The sequence below is a fragment of the Marmota marmota genome, unplaced genomic scaffold (genome assembly GCF_001458135.2).
Source record: "Marmota marmota marmota unplaced genomic scaffold, marMar, whole genome shotgun sequence".
Lineage (NCBI taxonomy): Eukaryota > Metazoa > Chordata > Mammalia > Rodentia > Sciuridae > Marmota > Marmota marmota.
Genome location: NW_025999913.1, coordinates 1811374 through 1837200, shown reverse-complemented (window position 1 = coordinate 1837200; position 25827 = coordinate 1811374). Strand labels below are relative to the sequence as shown.

Sequence of the window (25827 nt, the reverse complement as noted above, 5' to 3'; positions counted from 1 at the left end):
AACCCCACAGCTGGGACCACGCAGCCATGTAGAGTGTGACGACAGTTCAGTCAAGAGCAGACTGCATGGCAGTCTTACGGCAGTTCCATAAGATCGTAATGGAGCTGAAAACCTCCTACTGCCAGTGTGTTTTGAGTCACTGTAAAGTAGTAGTGCAAGGCACTACTTGGGTTGTGGAGATCCTGTTGTGAACAGACTCACTATGCTGCTGGTTGTACAGTAACACAGGATGCACAATTATGTACAGTGGATAATACTTGATAATGACGACTATGTTTACTATACTTTTTGTTATTTTAGTATGGTCTTTCCACTTCTTAAAAAGTTTGCCAGCAGCGGCTTCCTATAGCCCGTGTCTCTTAGCCCCATCAAGAGACCACGTCCAGTGACTGACCTAGACCATCTGAGTTTCTGCAAGTGTACTCTAGGATGTCTGCACAACGCCAAATTTGTCTAGCGAGGCCTTGGGCTATGTCCCCAATGTTAAGGATGCAGGATGTACTACTGCCACCGAGGGATGAGCCATCCCCAGGTTCACGGTTTGGCTCAGCTTGGTGTTTTTTGCATGACACTGGGTACACTTTGCACACACCAACTCAAAGGCAAGTGTAAGGTCCTTATTACAAACCATGTCCACTCTCCGTCCCGGGCCCCAGCAATGAAGCTGTCCCTCCTCACATACTTGCTGCTCTTTCTCATCCCTGCCCAGTCTCCCCTGAGTTACACCCTTCTTCATTGCATTTGAAATTTCAAAATGAGTATGATTAAAGACAAATAATAATGGTACTTTTAATTATATCTTGAAAAATCATGTAATTTTAACTTTAATCATGTGATATCAGTGAGTGTTGAATCTTCTTGCTTTCCACAAACTTAAAGCAAATAAATAAATATCCCACCCCACGCCTAGGACAGCATTACACAGGAAATTTCCAAAGCCAAATGGTCTTGCAGCTTCTTCCCGCCCCCCTCCTGAGACTGGGCCGGGGGGGGGGGTCTTCACACTCCCTAACACTTCTGCAGGTCTTTTTATGTCTGTTTTCCCCATATCACATCTGTCTTCAGAGCCCTTGCACCCTGCATGTCCCCTCCAATCATCTTTCAATGCACAGCACCTTTTCAAACACACTGGCAAAGAGGCAGGCCTCCTTTTGGTATGCACAGAGACGCAGGACAAATCAAATTAGTGACTGCTTTATCTTCTCATATTAACTGGCACTTCATCTTTGAAGATGTAAATCACTGTCTGAAAAATACCAAATATCTCCCAGATCTAAAAAGGGACTCTTTCACAGTTATTAGAAACTGATTCTTAATGAGGACTTCTCAAAAATTTGACATCAAAATAAATCACTGAGGTGGCTCTAAAGCCCACTGTGGCTGAGTCCTTTGATAAAATTCTAAAATCAACAGTTTTGAGACATTTACATCTACATCCCTGTGAGATCTGAAGAGCTTATTTAAGATGCAAATTTTTATGTAAGACGTTTTTATATTAAAACATATATCTAAATATTATTTAATATTTGCCACGTCGTTTTCTTTAATTTCCTACATGCTATCAATTTCAAGACCAAAGGTGAGCCATGTGGTCACCAAGCACTTTGGTTTCCAAAGGCCCTCTTCTAGTTTCAGCCTCCTTCAATACATTTATTCTCCCCAGTTCTAGGCCATGTCAAATTTTTGGAAAGAATTGTATCAATTCTATTACATGGTTCTTTGAAAACCAATCTATAACTCAGAGGGAGTACTATTCCCTACACAACTACTCATGAAACACAGTAGTGCAGGTAACTTTCTTGTTTTCCTTCTTTTTATTCTTGGTGTGGTGCTAGGCCACAGTCCCTGGACCCTGCAATTTACTTTTAATTCTCTGTGGCAAAAGGAGTCAGGCACGATGCTCACCACCCGCTGCCCCTTCTCTCTCCTCATTCACCCGCCTTCCTGACACTGCCACAGCCAGGTTTCTGGGTTTTTTCCCTCTGTATTACGGTCACGCGTGACACTGAGCTCTGTCGTCACGCATTCACATGATGTCACAACACGATCAGGCGGACACCGCTTCCCAGCACTGGCACCTGTCATTTCTAAAAACTACGTTCAGTGCTTCTGCTGACCCATCAGTCTGGTGGGGTTCCTTGTGCTTCGTGCCATCCCCATTTCAAGGCTTGTCCCACCAGAATGACCCTGGGAAGTCCTAGTCTCTGTCCTCCCAGCCCCACTTGTCCTGAGATGACCACTAACCTGAACTGCTGCTCCCTCTCCAGCATAAGGCCCAGCAGATACCTTCTAAGGGAGCAGGAGGGCGAAGGCCTCCTCCTCACTGGGGACCTGTCTCTGCCCTCCCCATCCCCCCTGCTGTGGACAAACCCTTGGGTGTTGGCCCCTCGTTAACCTTCCCTCCCTCTTCTCCTGGAGGCGGGCAGACAGATGGCGACCCTGTCTACTTCCTGTCTATCTGGTCTAGAGGGCTGGAGGTGGTGGCAGCAGGAGAGGCAACCTTCCTATCAACATTATTTTGTCTCCAGAGAGTACATCTGAGAACTGCCCTATAATCAGAAAAGGGCGCTACGCAGCTCCTCCCTACACCCCAAAACACACTGAAACAACCCTTTGGACGCCGTCTTTCTCTGAATCCCACCCAGCCCTGCTGTCTAATAAAACAGCCCTCCCTACGGGCAGGCTCTATTCCACACTTCCAGGTTCCTGGGTTCAGAGGGGTCTATGGACGAGTCCCCGTGTGTGGCCCCTGTAACCTGACTCATCACCCCATCCTTAGGATCTGCTGCCTGACAACTAGAGGCCTAATTTGCTGCCCACTGGCAAGCCAATTTTCTAGACGAATCATTCCCTTGGCTTCAGTGTATTTTAGTTTGCATCTGCCTTGGTGTCTTCACTTGAAAAAAACCAAACCCCAAACCATCTAATTCTGAACAGTAAACTGCCTTCAGTCTTTTTTTCAAAAAGGTCTAAAGGTGTCAGGAACACTCTGCCCCCTGCCTTCCACCCAGACCATCTCTTCCAGCCCTACCATTGGACTGAACCCCATGAAGCCTTCCAGGCCCATGGGGATGCCCTTCCCCTCTTCCTGCTTCCGTGGGGCTCAACCAGACGCGCCCTCGCCTGGAACCTCGGGAGCCCTTCTCCAAGTCGCCAGGGGCATTTACACGCTGCCTCCCACAGGGTCCTGTCACTGGCTTCTCTCCTCCCCAGCAAACACCGGCTCCTGGACACAGACTAGTTACACGGTCACGTGTGTGTCACCAGTGGACCTCGTGGTTCTTGGCACAGAGTGTCCCGTGGGCTTAGTACACCAAGTCGGAGGACAGTGATTGCCACATGCAGAGCCTTCACTCCTTCATTCCTGGGCACTCGACCAGGAACACAGGGACAAGACCACGGAGCCTGCCCTGGCAGGAAGAGAAAGATAAGAAACCAGGACCACAACTTAAGAACGCCGAGCAGTCAGCCTGGCTGGCACTGTTGCCGAGGCGGACTGGGTATGGATGGTGCCTAACCTGTAGCTGGGTGGATGCTGTGGAGTGGCAGAGTGTGGCCGAGGTGGGGGGAAAGCTGGGGGGAGTCCAGGGGTGCCAGCTGGGCTGAGACCCGGAGGAAAAAAGCTAACCAGATTTTTAAAAAAGGGAACACGTGTAAAACCCTGAGAAAAGAGAGAAATTGGCCAATTTCATACAGCACAGGAAGCCCAGTCCACTGGAAGCAGTGAGAAACGCAGGGCCAGCCCCCAGGCCGTGTGGGTTCCGAGCAGCAGTATGAGTTTATCTCAGGTACATCAGAAAGTCAGGGAAGAGCCCCAGCAATATGTCAGTGATATGACTGACATATGCTGAGAAATAAAAAATGAATTGAAAAAAGGCAGTGAAGGATGTTAAGGCCTGGGTGCTGGCAACGGTGAGAGGCTGCAGAGGGCGTGGGCTCGGGGCTGGCTGCTGGGGGAGGAGGTGGGAGAAGGGAGCCTTGGTGCTTGGCCTGGGTGACTGAATAGAAGAGAGGGGCCGGGAACTGGCCTGGTGGGTACAGTGCTCATGGCCAAAGGCACCAGGTGGAGAAGTGAATACAGGGCGGAAGTGATCACATGACAAACACACCTCCTTCTAATATACTCGCTCCCCTCCTTTCTGGCTGGGTTCCTTTAAGAGATTTCCCTCGTGCCCACAGAACCACAGAGCAACAGAGCTGAAATGCAGAGGCACCCCACCCCATGACCCAGCCCTGCTCAAGCCCAGCAGCCTCCACTTCTGCACATGGGCACGACATTTTTCAACCCTGGGTCCAGGCTAAGTGAGGAACTCTCTGTGGATTAACCAGGCAAGCAAATCTCGCAAAGAACACAGCATCTCAACACAGCAGGAACATGACCATGAAAGGGAAAGGAGACTTCTACTGAGTGTTTGTCGCAGTACAATTAAGGAGGGCGGAATATCTGTACGTGGACGGACAGAGCTGCTGGAGAACTTACAGTGGGTCAGATGGGTATGGGCTGCAGGCTACACTGATCAGAATTAAAGCTTGTTTCTGCCGGGTGGAGGAGAAATGCAGAAAGACAGCAGTGAGCTCAAAGGTGGGACGTTACCTTGCAAGTAGCAGCAGGTTTTATGGTAAAGAAAAGAGACTCTGGAACCGTGGAGAGTCAAGGAAGCAGCCTGCTGGCCCACAGTGTGCCATTTACCATGACTGTGGTCTGAGAGAACTGTGAAGGTGTGTGACACTGTCCCATGGTGAAGGACAAGAATCAAAAGGGCCCAGGCGACTTATTTTCACTAAGGAGTCAGCTTAATCTGAAAAGCTAAAAGGCAAACAATCTAGGCTAAAATTAAATATTTCCTTAAGCAAATTTCTAAACCACACAGTTAGTTTTAGTCTGTATCAGTGCTTCTCAAATTTGGGTCCAAAACCACGCCACAGTGAGGTTAACATGGCCTTTAAACCCATGCCATTGTCCCAGTGATCACTTACATGGACGGCACCGCCTGCAAGGACAGGCTCCCTCCCCTCCACCAGGGTATTTCCAGCAGCACCTACACCCTTGGCCTGAGCCACAGTCCATGACAATCCCTGAGAAGGGACGAAGATAGAGCAAGGAATTCAACATGTCGCTTCACAGATGTCCGGATGTCCAAAGCTACTCAAAATCCACTGCAGAAGGCTGACCTCAGCACAACAGACTCAGAATACAAACAAAAACCTGAAAGCCACACTTGCTAAGTTTTTATAAACATAATCTAAAAAATTACATGGTGATTTTAAAATCAAATTCTGAGCTCTGTTATGACTACTTAAAAACCATACTAGAGCCACACGCTGACACAGGGCTCATTGCTATTCTTCCATATATTAAGGAAGTGCGTGCTAAAACTGCAGCAGCATGCTCTGTGCCATCCTAAACTCGAGTGTATACTCACCTGAGTGGAGCTTGGAGCAGCGACAGTTTCTAATGTGGTCTTGTGATACAGTAACACGTAAAACTCTCAAGACTATGGAAAAGTGCCACCCAGGGCTGTCATAGCAGTGCACAGAGTATATAATCAAGAAAACCCAGTGTGTAACTGCTTATTAAATGCATATTAGAAAATCCCTGGTGAAACTGGAAAATGCACAGATCAGATTGTATGCTAGGTAGTTCTTCCAAATAGTTCATGTGATGGGGGAAAGAATGGTTTAGACCACTTGTTGAGAACACATTACTAGAAAATGGCATATGGAGTACCCAGCAAGTAGAAAACTGACTAGGGCAAGCTTTCTTCCAAAATAAAACCAAACCAAACCACAACAAAACAGCCTGGGACTATTTCACCCACTCCTCCAGTTGCTGTCATAAAGTTGTGGCAATTCAGGTAACAGAATAAACAGCTTGCCACAGTTTTAGAACTTTTGTTCTATCGAATATGGTTCATCGGAAATAGTAAAGTCAAATTTAGGACAGGGATCAGGAGAATCTATTTTCTACTTTCCCTTTAAAATCCTTCCAATACTAGTTCATATCATGGGATCAGCAGCACCGTACCTAAGGTGACACCTTCCGAGCTGGCCTGGCAGCCTGGCCCTGTCCCTCCCTCCCCTCCCAGCCTGGCGACTTCTTAAGGCAGACACACAGAGGCAGCCATGCAGCACAGCACAGCACTCAACGATTCAACATGGCGACACGGCGTTTAAACAGCATGGTCCTTGCTGATAATGTTCACATGACGCTTTCCTATAGAATTCCTACAAAACCCAAACATCATTTAACTTCTGGAGGTAATGCCAGGCTTTGCTCAAAGTATCATCCAAAGAAGAAAATGCTAGAATTATATTGCTACCACGGGATACATAACTTAAAACATCAGCAAAATGAAAACTAATCCCCATCTCATTTAAGAGCTTCAGGTTTCAATGTGTGCTGCATTCAATAAACATCACAGCACCCACCCACAGGTCAGGCAGTTTCCCTTACCTGATAAAATGCAATACTCTCCCCACATCACCAACATAATTAAAATTGTAGACTCTCCTCCTCACAGACCATGTCAGATTACTATTTGATTTTAAGAATTTACCAGGACTAGTTATCTTTTACAAGGACCTTCCACATGACTATAGTTAATAGTAGAAATGGTGCTATGACTATGGAGTGTAACAGTATTTTCTGTTACTATAAGGAAATACTCCAGTTAGAAAACTTTTCAGGTTGCATTTCAAGGGCCTGGCACTGGCATTGGATTGGCTCGGCTCTGGTGATAGCCGCATGGCAGACGGCATCAGGGCAGGCGTATATGAAAATGACCACACAGCCAGACAAGAAGCCAGGAGGAGTTTGGGAAAATCGGGACTCACAGTCCCTACATAGAGAATGCTCCCAATGACCAAATCCCTCCCACTGGGCCCCTGCCCCACCTCTTAGTACCACCACACTAAGGACTGTGATATACCAACATTCCGATAGCCACACTGTGGTGTGAATGGTAATGTAATGGTAAAATGTAATGGTAAATGTGGTGATTACCGTAAACAGGGGCTATAAGTTCTTTAGTTCAGAACATGCTAGAACAGGGACAATGGCCCAGCCAATGGAAGAGCTGTCGTTATCTTCCTAAGTCTATTGTGCAAATGGCGGGGGCTCACCCAGAGGTCAGCTGGGATGTCACAAGGACTAACAGGTCTGCTGGGATTAAACATCTGCTTTACTGCCTGGACTTTGTGACGATTACTTCTCAGCATGAGGGTCGGGTGAGGGGAGTTACAGGACATGCTGTGCTCTAAATAGATGACAAGGTCCTAGGCAACACCTGCACTTGTCCCTTGAAGCACAAGGTCATTTACACTCCTCTCCCCTTGCCACACATATATAAAGACTTACACTGCAGCAGAATTTAAGATGACCATGACAGAGGTAACTGGGCAGAAAGGGGGTTATTTTAAGGTATAATTGAGAATCCAGAACGTTCCCATTAAAAACACTAGCAACTCTTAAATAATACAGTGGGGGGTGGGGTGGGCAGCAGTTATCATAAATAAAGCTGATAATGAAGTATCATCTCCCCAAAAAGGGAGTTGCGGGGGAGGCCCAGCAATGAAAGAATGAGCAGCAAACCCATCTGCCCCGAGAGCAGGCGTGCAGCTCAGGAAGTAATCTGGAATAACTCTCACTCTGGAGGGAAGGTTTAAAAATGTTCTCCTAATATTCCCTATTTTGAATGCCTCGGTGGATTCTATTTATGGTCCTAGACAGAGAAGCCATTACATTAGATCCTTATCACTAGGGGAGATGGGTATTTACTATATTAGGGTAATTACTTTTTTATAGAGACAGTTTATCTCATTAGATGTCACCACCCCAGCAAGAGCAGGTCTGTGCAAGGATTACTTCATTACAATCTCCTTAACAACGGTCTGGCACCCGGCTCTTGCTCTAAGGAATGCTGCCCACCCCTGCAGGGCAGAACTTGCAACACCACAAAGCATCTGGGCCTCTGGTGTGCGGCCTGCGGCTCTGTCAACTACAAAGCCATTCAAATGGCCCCATGATCAGAAACTCAGGTTCTTAAACATCTGCCAGCAGCCTAGAAGCTACCAGAAGTCAGGGGCAGTGTGTTTCTGAATTGAGACTTCTTGGCACACAGCAGGTGTTCATTAAGCATGATGAGAGGGCATGGCTTCTGGAAATGTCCTCATGCAGGAGTGGCTGTCAGTATACGGCATGGGACATAATCAGAACCTCAAAACAAAGTTGATATAAATGCCTGATAATCAGAAAAAAAAAAAAAAAAATTTCTGGAACTCAGAAGCCACAGAAGATAGTTAATCAGGAGCCCAGAACTTGGAGAGCCTCATTCCTGGGATACCCAGAGGCAGGCGAGCACCCCCAATCCAGGTGGGGGTGCTCTTTATGATTCCTTTTGTATGTTGAAACCTAATGACTCTTTGAACTAGATTTTTCTCAGATAAAACAATGTAGTATTAATCTTCAAAAAAGGTACTTATGAAAAGCATGTTAAGAAGAAAATGCTTCATCTGTGCCAGTGTGGCAGGGAGTGGAAAAACAAGGATGGCACGTCTCAGTTCTCCCTTCCAGGAAGGTCCTGTGCATGCTGGGGTCTGCTGGGAAGAGGAATACATCAATTAAAAAAAAAAAAAAAAGTGTAAGTGCAGGAGGGACGTGGGGGCAGGATCGTAAACCCGCTGACCTCATCTAATTACGAAAAGGTCCTCCAGGTGCCTAAAGCTGGGGTGCAGGTGGCCCTGGGCAGCCGGAATCCCACATGGGCCATCTTGTGCACCAAACCAACACCCTCCGTGAGTGCCGCAGCAAGCGGTGTCCCTTAGGAGTGTCAGAAGAACAGTTCACAAAGGCAAATGAGAAGAAATGGCCAAAGAGGCAAAAGGTGAACAGAGAGAAGAGTGTTCTGGCAACAAGGATCTTAAAAACCAAGGATGACATGAACGGTTCTGGTGAGGATGTGGAGAACTGGAGCCCCTGTGCATCTCCCGTAGGAATGGGACAGCTGCTGTGGAAAACTGTGCAGGTGGGTGCCGTGGAGCACGCCTGTAACCCCAGCAACTCTGGAGGCTGAGGCAGGAGGATCGCAAGTTCAAGTCCAGCTCAGGAACTTAGCAAGACTTTCAAGCAACTTAGCGAGCTCCTGACTCAAAAATAAAGAGGGCTGGGGATGTGACTCAGTGATAGAGCACTCAGGGTTGGATCCCCAGTACCAGGGGGTTGGGAGGTGTGGGGATTTCTTCAAAACTTAAGAGCAGAAGGACCATACGACCCAACAGTTTCACTGCTGAACGTTTATCCAAAGAATTGAAGGCAGCAGCTCGAGTAGGTAGCTAGCTGCACACCCGTGTTCACAGCAGTGTTATTCCCAACACCGAAGGCGAAAGCAACCCAAGTGACCAGGATGGAGGAATGGATAAACGAGATGTGGCATATAACACATCAGGGAACACTATTCAACCTAACAAGAAATGAAGAGTCTACACAGAAAAAACTGCACGATTCCACTTCATGAGGTACCCAGGAGTGGTCAACTCAGGCGGAATGCAGGAAGGTGACTGGCAGGGACTATGGGGAAGGAGAGGCAGTATTGACTGGGTATGGAGCTTTTCTTTTATAAGATAAAAGAGTTCTAGGGGCTGGAGCTATAGTTCAGTGGCAGAGTGCTTGCCTTGCATGTGTGAGGCACTGGGTTCAATGATTAGCACCACATAAAAATAAACAAATAAAATAAAGGCACACTGTCCCTCTACAACTACAAAAAAAAAATTAGGGAAAAAAAGATAAAAGGATTCTAGGATCTGTGCATGACAAAATAAATACATATAATGTCACTGAACTGTATATGTAAAATGTTTAACATAAAAAAAATTTAAAAAGAGGTCAGGGGATGTAGCTCAGTGGTAGTGTGCTTACCTGGCCTGCGCAAGGCCCTAGGTTTGAACCGTGGTGAAGGGGGTGGGAGGGATGGGGCTGTGTAGCAAAAAATCTGAAGATGTGGTGAACCTTCATGTGACTAGAGTGTGGCTTGTTAGTTGGGATGGCACAGAGCCTTGGGCACTCTGCCACTGAGCAACAGAGCAATGCCCCCAGCCCCAGGAGGGCTGGTTCTGGGGGAGTCTGAGCGCCAGTGCAGACCAGCGGCCCTGGTGCTGAGTGTCTGTGAGAGAGGAACGAGCCAGACCAAGGGGCGATAAGCAGGGAAGGGAAGAGAGCTGGCAGCACTGAAGTGAATTCTCCAGAAGTGTGGCCTAAGAACAAAGCAGAGATCAAGGTGGCAACAGATTTTCTTAAAAAAAAAAATAAATAAATAAAATTCTCGCAGAAAAGGGACTAATGGGAACTCCAGAGGCTGAGAAATTAAGATTGCTGGTTACAAGATGGGGATGGGGTGGGGGCAGGGGCATAAACTGAACAGAAAGAAGCAGGTGACGGGCATCTGCACCTGAAAACCATTTTTCCCCCCTGTAAGAGAAAATCATTCCCAACTATGGAGAGGACACAGTGGGAATGGGACTTGGGGATTAGGGTGTGTGATTTGAGCAGGCTCCTTCCCATCTTTCTGCCTGGTGTATTTCATCACTTGGTGGCTGTGACAACAGGGGTAGGGGGCCTAGACACTGCAGGTGCACTGTGAATGGCAGCCATTGCTGGGAGGACAGAGGCGGCCCTGCTGGCCTCCCCTTGCAGGCTGAGTCCTCTGAGGTTACGGGAAGAGCTAGAGAGTGACTCAAGGCCTCAACTCAAAAGCCCACCTCTCTGAGGGATGTTGGAAGAGGACCAGGAAGCTGGTCAATCAAAGCAAGAGGGGACAAAGGTTGGAACACAGGACTGGACAAGGAAAGGGCTCCCAGGAGTGCTGCTGGACACCGCCCTTTGCTTCCAGGGGCTGCAAGGGGAGCTGGGCTGGGTCTCGGCAGGGCAGGAAGGTGTGGGGAATCCTCGTGGGAAGCTGAGCACTAGGGGAACTGGATGAAGGCAAAGCCATGAACATGACAGTGTGTCACCAGGTCAGGAGGTGGGTGAGAAGGGGCAGGAGCCAGCTCAAGGGGGAAAAGGACCGTGAAGGCTGAGGCTGGCGTGACAAGGAGGAAACACATGGAGACAGGAGCCCGGGTTACTTCCCCCTCCAATGACCAGGAACCCTAGGAGCTGGGACAGATCTGCTGGTCTGCAGCTCATTTTGAGACTGCGAGCTGTGGAGGTGGATCCATCCGGGTGAGAGGCTTGACAGTGGTCACTATCAAACTCTGCCTGGATGCCGTCACAGAGAGGCCTTATTCACTGGAACTTATAAAAGATGTCCTGTAACGTTAACTTTGTTTTGTGGTTTTAGGAATCACTTCATATTTACCTCCTCCTGTTCGATAATTTCTTAATTACCCAGACAATCTTTTCAGACTATGCAAACACAGGATGGAAGCACAAGTGGTAGAAATTCCTCCAACAACTCATTCACGCACACTGAAATGTAGGTTAAGCACCTGTTCTGTGTGAATAATTGGACTAGACAATGTAGGAGATTCTAAAGATGATTTGAGACGTTAGTCATGATACTTTTCCATTCCTACCATCTGAAGAGTTGGTGTATGTGTGCGTCTATTCTGGATCTCTCTGAATCTTTTCCATTACATTTTCCATTTTCAGAGATTCCACCAGGGAACTGACTCTCCTTCACCAGATGTAGGCGTCCCAGCCACTTTGTTCTGTTTTGCAGTGCTGGGGTCTTGGTGTGAACTCTGCCACTGGGCTGCACTCTTCCATGCCACCTAAGACTTTTTTTTTGCACAAAGCAAGAGTTTGGGAAATTTTGTTCCCTAGCATCTTCCTTCAAGAGTTCCCAATAAACTGTCTTTCAAATAGCCTCTTTTGTAAGGAAGTGGCTGACTGATAAAAAGTGACATGTTAGGAGAGGATAGGTGCAGTGCCTCTCCCCCCAAAGACAGGACTTGAAAATAGAGTTAAAAATACAAAGTGCAAAGGTAAACACAGAGCTCAGTCTCCGGCCCAGCTGTACGAGGAGGATTAGGTTGTTTGAAAGGACTGCTCCAAAGTGGAGCTGCACATTCCTCAATATTATTATTCATATGGCTAGTATCTAACACTCGTGATTATTTCTCTAACTTTGAAAAGTAGTAGGTTTTTAATGCACGTGGCATATTTGTTGTGTCGAGCCTCTTGACTTCTATGTTCAGGTCTGCCCAGTACCTACTTCCACTGCCAGTGGCCCTGGAATTCCCTCAGGGAATCCCAACTCCCTTTCTAGATTAGAGTTTAGAAGTTTAGATGAAGTTGATCTCTCCTTTTTAACTTCTTCTTCTTCTTCTTTTTTTTTTTTTTTTTTTTGGTGGTATGGAAGACTGAACCTCGGAAGCTTTACCACTGAACTACATCCCTGACCCTTTTTTATTTTTTTCAGACAGTCTTGCTAAGTTGTAAGAGGCCTTGAACTTGTGAACGTCCTGCTCGCTTCTCAAATTAGTGGGATTACAAGCATGCACCATATGCCTGGCTCCCTTTTTGAACTTCTGAGGGGAAGTGCCTTTTCTGTCTGGTCTGCTGAGAGGTCAGACACCCTGACAGTATCTTGATTCCAGGTGGGAAGGGTCTACCTGCACTCAGAGGAGGTTAAGGGCTGCCTCTCTATTTTTTCAGGCCCTGGATCTTAGTTATATAAGACAAAAGATGCATTTGACTGTTTGATCCAATTTGAGTTTAACTATGTACTTTGAAAAGAGAAAAAGTCCTGTCTCACATAGTACCTATCAGTAGTATGAACTGTACTTACAGAAAGTCACTTGAAACCATGTGACAACATTATAAAGAACTAGATGGAAGTCAGGAGTGAGTTCTCTACCGTGGATCCTATTCTCCCAACAACTCTGCTGAAGTTACTGTTATCAAATCACTTTCCCTTTCACAACCAGTTTCTTCTATTCAGCAGCATTCTCTGAATTAGGAAGAATGTTGGAGGAACTCAAGACAAGCAAAGGCAACACAAGAGCCTGCTCGGGGGTGAGAGCATGATGTACAGGACTGCCTGTGTGCACAGATGCCCCCACCCCTCAGATACAGGATGCCACTCCAGGAATCTTCTAGAAGAGCAGTACCCAGCTGCAAATGACAGCAGCAAAAACAGGAATACAGAAGATCTGTGGGACTTGTAATAGGTATTCAGCTCCCACTGGTATAAAAGCAAATATCACAGCAACGAGAAAAAATATTAAATTCAACACAAAAATGTGACTTTCTTCTTTTGTCCCTGAACCAAAGTTCAAAAGGAACACGAATTATAGCTAGAAATATTCCTTTGACATCTGCCCTAAAGAATCCAAATTTCTCTCATACTCCAAATTAAAGCAGTATCTTTGGTTTTAAATATGTATTTTTAGTTGTAGTTGGACAATACCTTTATTTTATTTATGTATTTTTATGTGGTGCTGAGATGGAATCCAGGGCTTCGTACGTACTAGGCGGGCGCTCTGCCGCTAGGCCACAACCCAGCCCCTAAAGCAGTATCTTTTGGTGTATGCAAAATGCAGCAAGAGGGCTGGGGTGTGGAGCCCTCATCTCAGTGGTGGAGCGCTCACCTAGCACACGTGACGCACTGGGTTCCATCCTCAGCACCACATAAAGATGAAATAAAGATATTATGTCCCCCTACAATTAAAAAATAAATATTTAAAAAAATGGAGCAATAACCATAAAATTAATGCAAATTAATTTGTGGTTTTCTAGTCCCTTGAGGCAGGGACTAGTCAGTTGTAACTATGGAAGTATCAGCCTGTGAGTAGGTCAGGACTATAAGCCAGGGACCTCTTTTGAAGGGCACCCTTTTAAGTACGCACACTACAGCTCAAGCACACAGAGAAGACTGTGTAGTCCCTGGGCAAGAACATGCACATTCCAGAAATCTTCCCATTTTGAAAAGGGTAAACCACCCAAAAGGAAAGTAGGTAAGGGATATACAAAGGGAAGTAAGAGAAAAATGCATGCAAATAGTCAACGTATTTAAAGTTTCCCTAGTTTAAAATCTAAACGAGATATCATTTTCTACCTTCTCTGGCAGATACTGAAAAATGGACCAAACATCTGTTAGGAACAGGTAAATGAAGAGTCCCAACCTCACAGCTTTCTGAGACAGCAATGTGGCAAAATCTATCAGACTCTCAAATCAGCTATGGAGTCTGCGTTAGGCTACTGTTTACAACAGCAAGTTGCCAACAAACTCTAAAATAGTTCAGGGGAAAAAAAAGTGCCTCCACATATACGTATGTGTGTATACACACACGCCTGGGCAGAGGGAGACACGGGACAGAGAAAGCAAATAAGGCGGAAGACAAAGGCCTGGTGACTCTGGGCGAAGAGAACCTGAGTGTTTCTTGTACTGGTCTGGCAACATCTCCAGGAACATGGAATCATACCTATATAAAGGTAAAACTTTGAGAGAAATGACATATCTTAAAACAGAGTGTTCTCTAAGACACGATGTTAAATGAAAATGAAGGATCATGTATCTAGTATGATCTCATATTAAAGAGAACACACACAGAAAAAGGTCTAAAATGATACCCAGCTATTAATGTTCTCTCTGGGGCACCCAGTATCCTGTGGAGAGGAGGTAACAAGTTCTACGTTTTGCTCAAAGTACTTCTAAAGTACTTGTGTGAACATCTGTGGCACTTATGCTGCTACTTCTGGTTAAAACAAGATGTGTTAACATTCCTGCAGCTGTAACATCAATGGTGGGGACCTTTGAAATGTCTACAGTGCGGCTCTCACAGACTAGGGGCCCCTGTGGGATATGAGTGTGTGGGCACCGGGAACCTGGGACTCTGGTTTATGACAATGCCCAAAGCCATACCAAAATCTTAAGGGCAGGACTAGGGGCACTAAATGGGCGGGGGAGTGTCCAGCCCAAATCCGAAGTGCTCCTGCTGAGAAATACTATTTGTTACGGTTTGGATGTGAGGTGTCCCCCCCTCACACATCTCCCTTATGAGATGATGCAAGAAGGCTCAGAGGAGAAATGATTGGGTTGTGAGCGTCTTAACGCAATCAGCGAATTAATCCCCACAGGGATTAACTGGGTGGTAACTGAAGTGACAGGGTGTGGCTGGAGGAGGTGGGAATTTGGGCATGGCTTTGGGTTATGTATTTGTCTCTAGCCAGTGGAGTCGAGTGTCTCTCTCTCTGCTTTCTGATCCCCATGTGAGCTGCTCCCCTCTGCCACCCTCTCCCGCCATAATGTTCAGTCTTACCTTGAGCCCCAAGGAATGGAGCTGGCCTTCTGAAACCATGAAACCTCAAATAAACTTTTCCTCCTTTAAAATTGTTCTGGTCAGATCTTTTAGTCACAGCAGCGAAAAAGCTCACTAAAACACTGTTTATATATGTGTGTGTGTGTGTGTGTGTGTGTGTGTATAAAATCTGATAAACAAGTGACCACAAGTCTTTTAGAAGAATGGAGTTAAGTGATTTGTGTGGATATGAAAAAATATCCAAGATGTATTACAAAATGGGGGTGGGGGGAACAATCCTAAGAGAAACCAAACCACAAGTTGTAGAACATATAACAAGTATGTGCAGGTTTCTACATATTTAGACCATTTTTAAAAGAAGAAAACTGTTAACAGCAGTTATTTCTAGAAAGTAGGTAGGGATTTTGTGTGTGTCAACGATTAGGTGTTTTTTATTATTTTGTGATGCTTGTTAAAATCTGTATTAAAAATGATCAAGCTGGGTGCAGTGGCACACATCTGTAATCCCAGTGGCTTAGGAGGCCCAGATAGGAGAACGGCAAGTTCAAAGCCAGCCTTAGCAATTTAGCAAGACCCTGTCTCTTAAGTAAAATTTTAAAAGGACTAGGGATGTGGCTCAGTTGTTAAGTGCCTCTGGGTTCAATCCCTAGTAGCTCTTCCCCAAGTCAAAAAGCCTAAAGACAATCTTAAATCAAGATGCTAGACTTGGGCTGGGGTGTGGATGGTGGTAGAGCACATGCTTATTAGCATGTATGAGGCACTGAGTTCAATTTCCAGCATGAGGAGGGGGCGGGGGGAAGATATGCAAAGTTAAACAATCTCAAGATAAAATAGGATAAGAAACTAAATATATGCTATAAATGGAATTATTTAACAGCATATTTTTATTTACTTTCCACTTTGCCAACCAAACATAAAACAAAATACAACAGAGTAAACCTTGGCAGGCATCAGAACACACAGAGAGCTTGCTGGATTGCTGGGCCCCAACTTGAGATTCCAATTCAAGAGGTGAAGTAGGGCCCAAGAATCTGCAATCTCACAGGTTCCCAGATGCTGCTGGTCTGGGTACCACCTATGAGAATCACTGGCATTAAAAAAAAGAGTCAAAACAACAGAAAGTTGAAACAACAAGAGAACTAAGTGATCACATCACATTCCAACTTAGTTTCTAGGCTAGAAGCAGGGTTTTAAGGGCTCACTGGATAAGCATTGCCCAGAGTCCTAAAATCCTTAATAATGTCATAAAACATTTTAACAGTACAGTAAGGATGGGGGCATTCTCTGAAAAGTTTGGTGCCTACAGAGTAAGAAAGTCAGCGTTTAAGCCTGGCTGCCACAGGTGCTGGTCAAGAGCTGGCTGGTCTGTTCCCTTAACTTCTGCAAAGGATCAGGCATGCCACTGAAAATGTGCCACTTTGTTTTAAGGACTGTTTTGAGTTGAAGGCAAATGAGAAACTACAGCTGGAAGAACCACTGTACCCTCCCCCTTTCTGCTTAGAAGTGGGGCATAAATTTCCATTTACAAAAGCGTCCTCCTTTTCAGAACCAGGAAAAGAACCCTTATCAATGGAGGTGGAAATGAGATGAGTCTCCATGAACAAACCTTACTAACAAGTCCTTATCTTCATTAGTTTGCTCAGATATTTACCTTTCTCAATTTATATATCTAGAACCCAAGCCCTCGGTGCCCTGTCTAGTCACTTCATTGTTTATTGTCCTTTGTTAAATGGCACATAAACTCTTAACTCTAGCCACTCCTTAGGGAGTTTCCTCTTTTCTGTGGCAGCCTAACGCCCAAACACATAAAATTAAAAACATCAATTCAGCGTATAAGCCTTTTTTCCTCCTGTTCTCTCTCTTGTCAGTTCAGTTTTACTCACAGGCCCCCATGAACCTACGAGGGGAGGGAAATGCTTTTCTCCTTCCCTCCACTTCTTAGGCTGGTCCAACTGGTTACGTTTCATTCACTGTTGCATAAAATTGGAGATGTGACCACAAAAGGGGAGCTTACACTTCAATTAAAACTACATCACATGCTTTGGACAGGCTTTAGGCTAAAAATAAATGTGAAACCAGGTATGAAAAAGAAATATGAAGAATCCTTCCCCCCTCCAAAAAAAACCCCCACAAAACAAAAAACTAGGACTATGCATTCAAGATCCAGAAACATAAGCACTTCTCTAGTTTAAAGAAATCTGAACTGGAAAGAGTAAATGATGATTCCTGGGTGTGCTCTACGTGAAACAGCACCCCAGTCAATGGATCCATACTTGAAAGGCCCTGGCTTTCCAACAAGTGGCAAACACAAGTATCCCCTTTTGAAGGGCCTGGCTATACAACCGTGGTTGACATAAAAACCATACATTTATAAGTTTTAAAATAAAATGATTACACTTTGTTTGTATGTTTTCAAGATTCCTGGGGACAATCCACTGCTGGATCTTCTCAACGTGGTATTGCGTCTAGTGAGAACTCCGCACTAGAATTCTTGAGCACACCCAGGTTTGGGGACCACTGAGCTGCCCGTGAGAAATGGAAGAACCTATCTGCACTGGGTGGTCACATGTTCTACCAGAGGACATGGGCGATGCACACCGGGGTGGGGCGGGGAGAGAGTGTCTATGTACTTGCCTAAAAGGCTTATTTTCTTGTGGTGTGGTTTGGTTTTCAGCTTCTGAACTGTTCCATGTTTAAGCAGCTCTGTTCCTTGGAAGGACTAAGTGAGCACTTAGAAGCACTGAGCATGGGGCCTGGTACACAGAGATACCAACTGCTTGCTGGTTTCAAATTGAGACCTTTCTGGATCAAATCCTTACAGACACTTTCAATTGCTTGTCTGCTCTAACGTGGCTTCAAACATCTGCTGTTCTCAAGTGGACATTTCTTTTGTGACCCCACTGAATGGCAGTTGCTACTGGACACTGGCCTCCTGAATTCTTAACCTCCCCTGGGGTGAAGTCAGTTCTGACTTCAGAACCTCAACACTTCAATGAAAGCTACATCACATGCTTAAGGATTCATCCCTAACTTACTGATAAAGAGGGGTAATAGGACGACAGCTGCATTAACTGCATTTTTAAATTTCAATGGCCCTGTGGGGTGAGGAGCCTCTACATGAACCTGATGATCTTGGAGAAAGGGGAGCCAGATCATCTGCTGCCAGCGAGAGGAAGTCGCACTCCAGCCAGGATGCCTAGAGCAGGCTCTCCTGGGACCTTCCTTTGGTTGACATGCTCATGGGACAGAAGGTGTGCCAAGGGGCTTCCAGTCACCTTCCTGCTATGTCTGCTGGCTTTCACTTGAACATCTAATGGCCAGCTCCACATGATAACACTGGTGAGGTTTACACTTTTTTTTGGTACCAGGGATTGAACTCAAAGGAACTTGACCCCTGAGCCACATCCCCAGCCCTATTTTGTATTTTATTGAGAGACAGGGTCTCACTGAGTTGCTTAGAGCCTCACTTTTGCTGAGGCTGGTTTTGAATTTGTGAGCCCCCTGCCTCAGCCTCCTGAGCCACTGGGATCACAGGCGTACGCGATGGTGCCTGGTCTCTTTTATTTATTTTTTCAAAGTTTTCTAATAGCATTTTCTCCAAATCCTTACATATGGAATGATGAACAATTGTATGTTTGAACTCATGAAAGAACAAAGTCATGATAATCCAGTTTTTAAAAGCAAATTGCTTCTTTTGTAGGATTAATTCATTCGGCAATTAAAAGAGCAAAGATTCATCCCTAACTTACTGATAAAGAGGGGTAATAAGATGACAGCTGCATCAACTGCATTTTAAAATTTCATTTGAGTGAAGCAGTGTATTCATCTTTTAAACCTTAGCTTCACACTTAGAATAGTTAGAAAGTAAATGTCCATGTGGTTATCTATAAATGTCCCAGAAACACCCACCCTTTTGGTTCCCAGACACTCAAGTATCTGTTGTTTTACGTGGCAAATATATCCCTCGAGTGCACATGATTACTGTCTTGAACAGGAGATGGTTCATTTCCCAGCGACTCTACCAGTATCTGCTTCAATTAATTTTAGAAAACAAATCAGTTTTCTTATCATCTCTAAAATTAATCTGGAAAGTAGAAACAAACAACCACTTTAAAAATGGGTGAGTGTGGCCCAACAATCCACCGGAGCTTCACTCAGCAAAGGGCAACACGTGGCTTCTTGGAGGTCTTCTCTGGCCCTCGTTCCTTATAATCTTGGTTGCATTTCTCCTCGAGTTGCTCTGAGCCAGTAATGGGGGGCAGGGACAGCACAAGGACTTGTCACAGTCTCTTCAGTAAGCACCCATCCTCTCAGAATCAGTCACACACAGGGATCTGCAGAGAACCCCCCCATTCAGCCGCCCCCCCCGACACACTACCCCCAAGGAGCTTGCACTTGTGCCATGGAGCGGCGAAGCACCCGGGAAGCCAAGGCCCTGATCCTCCTAGGCCCACCTAAGAGTCCGCAAGTGGCCCAGCTGCCCAAGACACTACTGCTTTTGTCATCTTGTTTATTCATGAAGGACACTCCAATGGCAGGAAGGATTATTCTCTAACTTATAAATGTGCAAGTGTGACTTCAACACAGGCTATGCTACAGGGTATGCTACTCACCACTGTCCTATGCCCTCAGCCATACACAGGACGCAGGGCCAACAACCAGGCGGAAGGGAGCAAGAGGGGATGAAGAGGACAGTAGCTTCTGGAGAAAGGCCATGGAATGACAGCATGACTCCCACACCAATCCCCCTAATGCCACAGACCAGGAGAAAATAATGGAAGACTCTATGCTTCCAAGTCCCCTGTGGTTTTAACCAAAGCCACCCTTGGGACTTTTTTGTTGCTGTTGCTTATTTGTTTGTTCCTACAGGAAACTGGAACATGGGCTTCTGCTGAGGAGCCTCAGTGTGAAGGCTAAATGCATCGCGGCCCACAGGAACACCTGTGCAAGAGCAGTGACCAATCAAAGCTGGCCTTCCAGGTTCTCAGCAAGGACCATGGTTCTCAACCTGGATGGGTTAAAGCCTTAGATCCACAGGTCCTCCAATAAAAATGTGCATACACACAGCCTCTGTGACCAAGAAAGGGCCCCCAATCTTCTGAAGCCTTTATGTTTCTCCAATTTAACAAAAAGCCCAAACACGATGACTTCCCAGAGCCAAATCGGCAAGCCTTAAACCAGTCTCTTTCAATGACCCAACTCTGCCTTGTTGCAGGAGCATGGCCAAGACAAAACACGTGATGGTGAAGCAATGAATGAATCAGTGAATGCGTGTAGCTGTCCTCCAACCAAAACTTTATATACAGATGCATGAATTTTAATTTCTTAATTTTCATGTGCTAGTAGATATTCCTCTCAATTTTTTTCAGCCATTAGAAAATGTTAAAACATATTTACCTTGAAGGCCATAAACTAGATGGTAGGCTGGCGGGCTGTTAATCCCTGCCCAAGTCCCTGACTGTGGCTCCAGAGCCCCGCTTAGTACCTGACCCTGGGTCATCAAAGACGGGAGGCTCTTGACTAGCAGAGGCAGCGCACCATGATAGGGAGAACACCGGAAGAGGGATAGTGGCACACTCTCCCTCCCTCCCTGGCGCCTGCTCTCTCCACGAACATCCTGCTCTCTGGACTTATCAGGAAAACAGAGCATGCTCTCAGGTGACTTATGAAGTCCCCTGCACCTCTGACCTTCTATGAGCCTTCCTGTACAAATAAGTAAGAGAACTGTACCCATGAACAGGCTGACCCAGAGGAAGGCACATCCGTAAACAAGTTCACATGTCCCAGGTGAGGGTCAAACTGGAGCAGAGGAGTGGCAGCATCTGGGTCAAGTGTGAATCTGAAAAATGCTAGCAAGGTGGTGATTTCCTGTCTAGAGGGAAACCCCCCATTTCTGTCTCTATCCCACTTGGCTGCTAAGCAAGGGTCAGGCCAAGATGGAAGCTTGCCGAATGCCCCACAGCAAGGCTGTCGGGGTACAGTCTCCCACTGAGGAAAGCAGCTCCCCAACAAACCGATACCTCTTTGTTTGGCTTTATACTATTCTAGTGGGCGGGGGCCGAGGGAGACTCACACAGATGGTCAGAGGCAGATTAGAAAACTGCAGCCCAGAGAACAAGGAGTGAAGAGGGCCCAGGAGGAGGCGCCCCACAGCCAGGCAGAGAATCGGCTCCAGGAGGAAGAGGGAGTACACTGCCCTGGTGCTGAGGGAAGGCAGGTGAGGGTGGGGGTGAGGGTGGGCTCACAGGTGCTCAGAAACACGTGTGCTACCCAAGGCCATGGGGGAGGGGGTACTGGATGGAGAGGACAAGAATGGTGGGAAATGGAGGGAGCTGTCAAAGGCAGGAAGCAGAGAGAGAAATTGGGGGGCGGTGCATAGTTCAGCAGTACAGTGCCCACTTAGTGTGCACAAGGCCCTGGGTTAAAACCTTTGCACCACTACCCCCCCATCCCCCCCAAAAAAAGGAAAGGAAAGCTATGGCAGGTAAAGTGAGGCAGTTCGAGGCCTTGGAGGGGAGGAATATGATGGAATTCTGTAAACGCGGATGACCAGGAAGGTGTGGGCAAGTGAGGGAGAAGTCTCAGGTGAGCCATCTTAGGAGACGGGCAGCTCACAGTATAAATGATGAAGCTGCAGAGTCTAAGAGCAGGAGCAGGGGGTGAGAGGAAACCCCCCATGGTGCCATGTTGAGCAATGGGATCCGAACAGAGAACCCGAGCAAACTCCCACCAGGAGTCCCCTAGGCTAGTGATGCCCTCGATGAAAGGCACTTAAGGTTACTCAAGAAGGTGTGCAAAATAAGGAGCACAGCTTCTAAATCTATAATGGCCATGCTGAGAAACTACAGGTGGGTTCTTAAAGATGAGACCTACTGTAGAGGTAGAAAGGTAGGTAGTTTCAGAAAGGAACTTGATGCAAAGAAGTACCAACCACAACGAGTTTAGAGTGAAAAACTGTTCAGAGTGAGTCAGTGGGGGGACACAGTAGAGAGCGCAGAGACAACGAGTGCTGATTAAAGAGATGAATGCCGAAGACTTCAGGGAAAGAGAGTGAGTGAGTCGGGAAGATCTCCCAAAGCCTTCAGCAGACACCTGTGCAGGTTCCCAATTTCTGTGAGCACAAGTAGACGCTCTGAAAGCCGTCCACTGGGATCCTGCTCTTAGGCCTCTAAAGAAGGATGTGCCCCCTCCGGGGTCGCTGTCCAGCCAGCAATGGGCAATGGCCCACGGCAGCCCACTGGACACTCACCTTTCCCATTAACAGCTAAGCCAGTGGCCATGGCGGCAGTCACAGGGCCAGACACCTGAGGCACTAGTGGGTGTATTCGGGGCCTGCTCCCCATCCTGGCTCGTTCTGCACCGGGCCCCAACAAAGCTCCGACAGGCTTCTCGGCTGCTACTTCCGGTGCCACTGTGTCCTCCACACCCTGCTCCACGGGGTCCAGTTTCTCAGGGCTCTCGCTCTGAAAGCCGTCCACCGGGGTCCTGCTCTTAATGGGGCTCTTAGGCACAAGGATCTTGATACCTGACTTTGCAAGGTCCATGTTCTTACGGCTCGAGGGAGATGGGGATGTGTTTTTCCTGAACTTCTGGCTGGCAGCGAACAACTGGCTGTTTTTGGCCTCGTGGTCTTTGCCGATTACGAGGGCCTTTGGAGAGGTCTTGGAGAAACTGCTGTTGGTGGACCTGGAAATCTGCTTCCTGGCATTGTTGGGAGAGGTCCTGTTGGTGCGGGTCAGGGTCCCCTCTCGCTGCCTCTCGGGGTGGCGCCGGTTGAAGTCATGGATGTACTCCTCACAGTTCACCAGGTGCTGCTCCGGCTCCCACGTGTCGTCCTCGCTGTCATAGCCTTTCCACCGAACCAGGTACTCCGTCTTCCCCTTCTTGTTTCTCCGCTTGTCCACGATTCTCTCAACCTGATGGAGAAAAGAGAGAGTCTTAATAAGAGCTTATGCTTTCAGAAAGGTACAAGCTTAACAAGGAAACATCAAAAACAATAAAAAGCACCATAGATCATGAAAACGATCTTTTCTTCCCAACCCCAATCATCTGAAAATAAAACAGTAACAGAACACTTGGGATTTGGGCTATTTCCTTGAAGTGGAGTTGAACAAAAGGCTTGAATTTTATGCTTGGCATGTGTGAAGAGTATACATATATCAAAGCATTATATCAATATACATGATTTCTGTTAATTATTGGGCAAAAACAAATTTCAATGATTATACAATAATGATTTATCAAAATAATTTTATTTTAAAATGTATTCTTGCTTTAAATATCAATAAGACATGAATTTTTATTTATCAGCAAAGAGATGATACATGGATGTGCATCGGTGGCTTGTTTCTTTGTGATGCAAAGGGGCTCTTTTTATTTCTACACTGAATCCTGTCCACCTGAGCTGGTTTTCAAAATTGTGACTGGAGCAGGAGGGGGCATCTGCAGCCTTGGGCCTGGTCCTCCTCAGGTGACCAGCAGTGGGCAACAAGCAATGAAACACTGTGGACTTCCCATGGTGTGGGGTTGGCTCACTGAGCAAATGTAATTGGGATTATAAATATCATTCTGAAGCACTCCCCCAAAACTAAAAAGGTAGTTTATGATAATAAAATGGTCCAGGATAGCCAGGTTATTTATCTTCAAATCTTGGTTTTAATTTTATGAAAGTATCTTTAAAGAAAGATGCTATTAATCTCTGAATTTAATGATCGATATGTTCTGTGCCAAACTGTGTAAAGTCACACACCCTTGCTTTGTAAGTATGTTATTACCCTGACATGTTCTACTACCTTAACATTCTAAAGGTAAATGGGAGATCTTCTACAGCTTACATGAAGAAAAAACATTTGACACGATGCCCTCATGTTATTGCAGAAATTTAGAATCTGTGGTTATATCTGCAGTTAATGCAAACTTCTCTCCAATCAGCCTTCTCCATCAGGGACAGCATGTGGCTCACATCTTGAGGCGGAGGCCCACAGCCAGAAAGCAGCTCTTTAACAAAGGTCTGAGCCCTTCAGTGATCAAAAATATCAATGTTTCTGGCAAATTTGAAGGTTATATCAGATGACACGACAGTGTACCTGACTTTGATACTGCCTAATGACGCTGGCTGATTGAATACAGTGTAGATAACTTTTGCAGAATGGGAAAATACCCACCCCCACCATTCCCCTGTTCTTAATATGTCAAGACAAACTACCCAGTACATCCACTTAAGATATAGAGAATTAAAGCCATGAATTGCAGAAAAGCCTACAATTCAATGCACATTACTTCCGTGCAAAAAGGATTAAGAATAGAAAGGCCTTGTTTCATCGGGAGGCAGATTTCACGCCTAACAGATCTCCCGAGTCAAAAATTAATGTCAGATCAGCATGAGCAAGTCCACACAGTCCATAACATAGCAAGGAGAACTTTAAAATGTTTTTTCTCCCCCTGCTCCTTCACTTGTGAATAGTTTTGCATAAAGGTACAAGCATTTAAGTAAAAGATGTATTTCTGGAAAATTTCACACAAATTAATTTCATGGCAGCAACAGTTTAAAAGTTTTAAATGCAAGGGGTAAAGAGATTATCTCTGTGGGAAAACTATGTTTAATGTTTTTTTGTTCCCCCTAAATCAATTTCCATTCCAGAAGCATGCACATTAAATCAGGGTATCCCCTTTCCCTGTCCTCTATTTCCTTAAAGCTGTGAAGCGAGGGTCTGGGGGGCGGGGTATTGGGTGAGTCTCTCTTCCTCCTCCTCCTTACCCTAGTCTCCCGGGATTACCTCCTTAAAGGGTCAGGCCCCACTAGGTACTGTACTATACTGCTTCCTTCTGCAACTGACAGGTAGTACAACAGCACTAGCTTTGGCAGGGTGTGTGTGTGTGTGTGTGTGTGTGTGTGCGCGCGTGTGTGTGCATGCACGTGCGTGCACGGGCATGCACACGTATATATGTATGCTCAGTGGTCAGAGTTTTTACAGATGTAGAAAGAGAGCAATGGTAGATCACGAATTGGCTCTTTATGGAAAGTGCCAGTGTTTTAGTCAACGTTTTACGTTTGTGGGCCACACCATCTCCCAAACACTCAGCTCAGCCCCTGGAGCAAGGACTCAGGCACAGGTTATACTTAAACAATTAGGGAGGCATTAAACAAGAAAACCCTACTTATGGACACTGAACTTTGAATTTTGTTCATTTTCATGTGTCACAAAATAATATTCTTTAATATTATCTGTTAATTTCTTTAAGTATTTAAACATAAAAACCACTTGGAGTCAGCTGTGGGCTGTAGTTTGCTAATCCTGCATTAGACCATGATGGCACAGGAAGACCTTCAGTTGCAGACAGGGTGCACCACTAGGTTCTTGTGGTAGACACTGGGTGCGAATCAATGGAACACACACAGGGACAAGGAAACAATACATGAGACTGTGAAGTGGCGCCGAGCACAGGGTAGGAGGCTGTGGTGAGCCGCTTCTGCCGTTCGTGCAGACTATGGTCGCCATTACAAGATGGCGCTGGCTCCGCTGTGGTCTGTGACAAACAACTCCTAATTTGGGAGAGTTGGCGCATGAC

General features: G+C 46.1%; 1 protein-coding gene across 1 annotated transcript in view; it reads right to left on the bottom strand.

The window, feature by feature from the left end:
• Cdyl (chromodomain Y like) overlaps window positions 1-23308 on the bottom strand; it is a 65447-nt gene extending 42139 nt beyond the window's left edge. Inside the window, exon 1 of the mRNA XM_015494168.2 lies at window positions 22508-23308. Coding sequence (XP_015349654.2) covers window positions 22508-22802 — 295 coding nt within the window. The 5' untranslated portion in view covers window positions 22803-23308. The remainder of the gene's footprint in view (window positions 1-22507) is intronic.
• Window positions 23309-25827: the final 2519 nt, after the last annotated feature.